Genomic DNA, 6,805 nt, shown 5'->3' with positions numbered 1-6,805 from the left:
ACTCATAGCGACCCCTCCTTGGGTTTCCGAGGCAGTATCACTATGGAAGTAGATTGCCCCATCTTCCTTCCGAGGAGTGGCTGGTGGATTTGAACCGCCATCCTTCTGGTTAGCAGTCAAATGCCGTAGCCACTATGCTACCAGAGCTCCCTGGTATAACATAGGGACAAATTACTTAGAAAAAAATTCTAGTTTGAGATGATCCAGAGTATCTTGATGGAAATGGTCTCCTGCTGGTCAAAACCCACTGCCCTTGAGTTGATTCTGACTCACAGTGACCTTACAGGACAGAGGGAAACTGCCTCCTAGGGTGTCCAAGGCTGTAAATCTTTACAGAAGCACACTGCCTCATCTTTCTCCCAAGGAGTGGTTGGTGGGTTCAAACCACTAACCTTTTGGTTCACAGCCAGATGCTTTAACCACTGCACCACCAGAGCACCTACTATGGAAAATTCAATATTTGACCATAGAAAAGTTTTCTAATACAAACAGTAACAATTGGCATAAAATAAAATAACCCTATCATGGCTTAGAATTGGGTAGAAGAAAATACCCAAAGATCCTGGGAAGTCTTCTGGTCTTGGAAGCAGCAACTTCAAGGGCAGGCAATGAGGCCCTGAGAAGGAAAAGGGAAAGTTCCTGGCCCTTATCCAGGAGGCAAACTATACACAGGCAGGAAAGATATTGGAAGGAGGATCTGGTACTTTACAGTTTCAAGGAAAAAAATTTATGTGCAAACATGGGGGCATGAGTGGGAGGAATCACTACTTGTGCCCTTGTTGCTCCCTTCCCCTGAGTTACTTAAGGCTGTGCTTGCTTGACAATGTTTATGCATGGTGGACTAGGGTCAGGGATGCTTTTACGATAATGAAATCCAAGACAGAGGCCAGGGGCATTAGAATATTAAAGCTCTTTTAGCTTCTGAGATCTTTGGGTTTAGGTAGTTTGAATGCAGCACTTATTTATTACATTTTGAGACTGTTTTATCTCAACTAGCCTCGCTCTATGTCTATTAAGAACTATCATGCATGCCGGATGGTATAAGTTAAGGGTGTCATTATCCCCTGTGTCCTCTGCTCCTCTACTAGAAGTGCATGTGTGTATGTTGTTGTTGTTATGTGCCATCGAGTCAGACCCGACTCATAGCTACCCCTCCTTGGGTTTCTGAGGCAGTATCACTACGGAAGTAGATTGCCCAACCTTCCTTCCGAGGAGTGGCTGGTGGGTTTGAACCTCCAGGCTTCTGGCTAGCGGTCAAGTGCCTTAGGCACTATGCTATCAGAGCTCCTTGTGTGTATGTAGGTCTGTGTGTGTATGTAGGGTGGATGAAAACTTAAAAACATATAGAAAAAAATTACCTTTCTTCTTTCCTCTGCAGCCTCCAGTTTTTTCTGGATCTCCTCCAGGGACAGATCTTTTTTCTTTGGAGAAGCTAAAGTTCGAGGGGCCTCTGAGATAGGAGATGGAGGCTTCAGGATCAGCTCAAAAGCCTGGCCAGAGGCACGTTTGTTGATTTGCTTCACTTCCATATCTGAGAAATTAATATTTGAGAACATTAAGCACACAGAACATGAAACATGGGTTTATTTTAACAATGTGAATTCCAGCATTTGAAAGAATCATTGTTATTCTGGAAAAATAGGAATAAAATGCTGTATATGACCCTTTACTCTACATAGGATTGAATGTATAAGCCCTTTCTTTAGTATAATTATGGATATATTTTAGCAGAGTAAATACTTGCAGTGTTGGAAAACTCAGCAGTATCTATAGAGTTGAATAGTAAGAGGCATAATTAGAAAAAATACTCTAAACGATAATTAACTGATATTAAACTTTGTTTATTTTCATTTTGAATAAATATGAGCATCACATGAAAATCAAATAGCACAGATTTGTTTTGTGGAAATTAGCATAGCTGGAGTTATTTTCATGCTAAATTATGAGGAAAATAACAGAGTTCTTCAGTTTTAAAATATAATCCCGTGATTGGAAATCACAAAAGATGTTAGAATCAACCTAACTCCCTGAACAGTTGGAAATATTTGGCAAAATCGATGGTAACTTATAAAGCATCCCACTGGTTTCTATTTTACTGTTCAGTAAGTTTTTTGATTTGAGTCATAAAGCAAGTGTAGTGGCTACTGTGGGGAGGATGGTGTGATGAAAGTCCTTGTCTTCAAGATGCTTATAGTTGAATGGTGAGAAGAGACAAGACCCCATCTTTGGGGGCTTTGTTCCTATTTCATTGCTACTTAGAATATCCTCTTTCAGCACAATTCAGCAGTAGTCAGGGGCTATGGAAAGAGGCACAGTGGTAGAGGAAAAAAGGAGCAGCAAACACTCATCTAATTTATACATTGTATACATTTTTTGAAATTTATGATATAATAAATTACAAATAACTAGAGAATGGTTAGCCATTGTTTTCCTCTTTTGTGGCTAAGGTAGTAAAGACAAGCAGATTATCAGACCCTCAGGTTTTAACTCTGCATAGTGTCATTCACAATGTAAAATTAATACAACTGATAATACAAAATAGAGTGACAGTCACCATCTGCTTGAACATTTATAATTACAGGAACTCACAACTTAGTAAAATGACTATTTTTTTTTTTTTTTAAATTCATTGCACAAGCCTCATTTTCAGATGGGTATTCTTTAGTATGAGCTGAAAGCATCACTGCTGTAACTTCAGGCTTGTTTTGTCTTTGAAGCTACCAAAGATTAGACCGTTTTCTATTCTGCGTCAACATCTTTCAGGTATTTGAAAACAGCTGTCAGGTTTCTTTTCGGTTTTCTTCTCCAGGCTAAACATCCTCAGTTCCCTAGAGAGACACTGTCCCTTGATCTTCATCCTGTTGGTCACTAACCTCGATGTTCTCTAATTTAGTAATGTTCCTTTTAAATTGTGGTGACCAGACTAGCCAGGTCCCCAGAGCTCTGATGAGGGCAGAGCAGAGAAGAAATATTACTTCTCTTGATTTCAATATCACGCTTCCATTAATTCTTTCAGCAACCTAGTTAGTGCTCATTGATGTTGTGGTCCAGTGAAATCTCAGCTTTACAATAAATGACCTTAGAACCTTGAAGAACAATACGGGCCAATAGACAACATGGGCACAATAAATTCAACATATGTAATGGGAACGATGTTTTTTTCCACAAATGTAAAAAATATTTTAAATTTTTCCTGAAGGCATCCAAGATTTTGAATACGACTATAAAAATCATGTAAGCATATGGAAAATGATTAAAAGATAACATGGGCAAATAAAAAATAGCTTATTGGATAAAGTGGTGGGATTTTGTATGGCTTAGATTATAGACTATGGAATGAGAACTACTTGTATTTGCATCCACTTAATAAGCCCTTCTGCCTAGTTTTATGGTATCTGAATAGTTGATTGACTTCTTTGAGTTCCACATCCTCATTTAAAAGATGGAGATAAAAAAAGCAACTTCTTTATAAGATTGTTTGAAGTTTAACAGACAAGGGTGCGGAATGTAATGCACAAGCTACAACATCTAGTGAGTGTTTGTAAACAAACTGCCATTATTACAGTTATTATTGTTAATTTTTGTTATGATGTTTTATCTGCAACAAACATTTCAACTTATTATCTGATATAGAAATACAAAGTAAGGTTAAAGACTTTGGAAACCTGAAATTCTCTGCCAGCTCTTTTAGGAAGCCAGGCATGAGCAATGTGAAGGTCATTCAATGTCTAAGACTCAGCTAAGACATAACTTCTGAATTTTTTTCCTCTTCCTCTCTATTTTCAATCAGCCAAAAAATGGCCTCTGCCTCCTTTGTCCTACTGGTGTACTTTGTATCAACATTTGTCTTAGAACTTACCATGCTGTGTTCTGATTACTGACCATTTATTTGTATTTTGTAAGTCTCATCTACTAGGCCCTAAGTTCCTTGAAAGTGAGGACCATGCCCTATTTATCTCGGGATACTCAATTACTAACACAGAGTTAGAATTTTATAAGAAACGTAGCTGCATTAATACTTGAAGCTGTGTCTAACTGATTAACAAGGTTCTGTCTAGTATATTTGTTGCCTGGACGAATTTATACGAAGTAGGTATTGGGCCTAAAGTCTTACTGAAGCATTCTAATGTAAGTTTTAGTTGGAAACAGAAACACTTTCACATGGAAGATGTTTCTTGATGAAATAGTAATTAACACTTAGGATATTTGTGCCATGGTAGAGTAACTTTGGAAGGAAAAAGCATGAGTCCTGTTTAAAGGCACAGAAAGGGTTAATTGCCACAGCGTCCCTTCTCCTGAATGCATTTTTTTACATATGTGAAAAAGAAAAACAACTGTGAGCCAAACAGGTGGCAAAATATGCCTCAGGTGTATCTACACATGTGACTGTATCAAACATTTTAATTACATTGACTGCATTACGTGAAGATAATATTGTTGATAATGACAGCTACTTTTATTGAATACTTACAATGTTTTTGCTGGGAAGTTTATAAAGACTGTAATAAAGCAAAAGCAGTGATAGTTGTTGATTTTCTTTCTTAAATTTTCTAACAATAAGGCTTTTTTCTTGCAAATTATGATCTACTCTAATTACAGCTTAGCATACATATTACCTTATTTGTAAAGAAAATCCAAGATATATTGTTGATGTTGAAGTGCTGGATGCAAACTGCTAATAATAACCCAGCCCTGTCTCTTAAAAGATGTTAATGTATTGTTACTAGGATGAAACCCAAACTGTTTAGAGCAATAGGCAATCAATAAGACCTAATAGTGAGACACAGCAAGTCAATAGTGAAATCTACAAACTATTTAGTGACATGAGACGCTGGGAGAGAGAGAAACAAGCAGATCCGAGCTTTTCCAAATGATCTAACCACAGGGGCACTTCTATCGTGGGCAACTTACCATCATAAGTATAGATGTTGATGTTGCGAGGCTCAGGGTAAAAGCAAGAGCAGATCAGTGACAGCATGGACAGCTCCTTCATTTTTTCCTTGTAGGCTGAAATAAAAGACTGGAGGTTAAGAGCTTTCCTTTTCTGAATTTCCTCTGAAAGCTTCCTTTAATTTGAATAAAATCATAGCTGCTGGCAGAATTAATTTTGCCTACTACACTGCTTCTTTGCTTTCTTTCACAAAATGTATTTGAAACCTAAAGTATATATTGTGTATTTTATCATCAACATAAAAATACCAAGCCCAAACCAAACTCATTGCTGTTGAGTTGATTCTGACTCATAGTGACCCTACAGGACAGAGGAGAGCTGTCTCATAGAGTTTCCAAAGCTGTAAATCTTTACAGAAGTGGACTGCCACATCTTTGTCCTGCTGGTGTGGTGTGCCAACCTTTCGGTGGTAGCTGAGCTCTTACCCACTGTACCACCAGGGCTCCTTGCACAAAAATACATAAATTCCTTATTACAGTAGGTTAGGCAACACGTGAGAGAAAAGGAGTTAGAGAAAGAAAGGAAGTTAGAAGAAATCAAGATTCAGCAGCACAAAGAGGAAAAGAGAGACGTAGAGGAAGAGAAAGGAGAGATGTAGAGGAAGCAGAGACAGACACAATTAGCAGGGAGATAAACCAGTCGCCAGAGTCAACTCCAAATCATGATGACCCCACATGTGTGAGGTAGAACTGTGCTCTCCAGGGGTTGCAACAGCTGATTTTTCAGAGGTTGGTCACCAGGCCTTTCTTCCATGGTACCTCTGGGTGAACTCAGACCTCCAGTCTTCCAGTTAGCAGCCAGGTGCATTGACTCTTTGTACCACTCAAGTACTCCAGCAGGAAGATAGGCCAATTCTAATAAGTGTTCATGCAGGTCTATTGCATATAAGTAAGATTCAGTTGGTTTCCCTTTGCTGGTTCAGTGTGAATTGCCACATACCCATTTGGGAATTAGAGAACTTGTCAGGATAGATATTAAGTAGATACATCCTCTAGAGTCCTTCATGGCTGCTTTCTCTTTATCCTCAAGTGCATTTTATTATCTGTCTCTTTTTCTATACACACTCCAAACTTGCACCTGAGATTTGCTAAGGATCTCCCCCACTCTCTGCAGAAGCCATTTTGGATGCCCACTTTGCTGAGCAGCTACATGAGATTAGATCTTCCCACACTGCCCACCACCCATCACTGCCTTTACTCCTTCCCCTCACATTTCCTTCTTTTCATTCAAGACGCCTCCTGCCAGGTAAACTTTCTGGTTTTCACCATGATAAGTGTCTCCAGACCATCAGATGGAGATAAGGAGGTGGGATTGTCTCACCACTGTTGATCATCTGATTCAGCAAAAATAATAAAATGGAGAAACAAATTGTAGATATAGTTTTCACTAATTTGCAAGAAAGTATAAACAGATGGTGATGGCCTAACATATTGAACCTCATACCTCATAGGTAACATTTGCTCTTGGAGTGTTTTCTGCTCATTACTTTAACCCAAAAGAGAGTAAGCATCTTATGGCAGGAATTTGCACATTCGTTTGGGGATTATTGGCATGCTTATTTTTCGGTGTCAGCAGAAAGCAGATTTACCACCTGGATGCTTTAAAACCACAGAATGTTCAACTGGGAAAGTTCTAAGAGATTATGCAGTCGATTTACCAATCACCCCACCACCCATTTTACAAATGAGGAAACTGAGTTCCACAGAGACCAAAATCACGTCTGGCCAGTGACAAAGCTGGGACCTCTGGAAAAAATGCAGTCAATCGATCTTTCTTAAGACTGCCAGAAGACCTTCATCTAGCTTTACTTTCAAGGTAAAGTTCAGTGTGTTAACAGGGCAGCACATGTTTGCA

The 6,805-nt window shown here is 38.8% G+C and overlaps 1 protein-coding gene across 1 annotated transcript in view; it reads right to left on the bottom strand.

The window, feature by feature from the left end:
• Positions 1-5,020, bottom strand: part of STMN2 (stathmin 2) — a 27,072-nt gene extending 22,052 nt beyond the window's left edge. The window contains exons 1-2 of the mRNA XM_007944643.2: positions 4,912-5,020; positions 1,359-1,531 (exon numbers count right to left, since the gene is read on the bottom strand). Coding sequence (XP_007942834.2) covers positions 1,359-1,531; positions 4,912-4,993 — 255 coding nt within the window. The 5' untranslated portion in view covers positions 4,994-5,020. The remainder of the gene's footprint in view (positions 1-1,358; positions 1,532-4,911) is intronic.
• Positions 5,021-6,805: the final 1,785 nt, after the last annotated feature.

This window comes from Orycteropus afer, unplaced genomic scaffold, assembly GCF_000298275.1.
Source record: "Orycteropus afer afer isolate SDZICR_OR568_19922 unplaced genomic scaffold, OryAfe1.0 scaffold00129, whole genome shotgun sequence".
Lineage (NCBI taxonomy): Eukaryota > Metazoa > Chordata > Mammalia > Tubulidentata > Orycteropodidae > Orycteropus > Orycteropus afer.
This window is presented reverse-complemented; position numbering and strand designations above follow the sequence as displayed.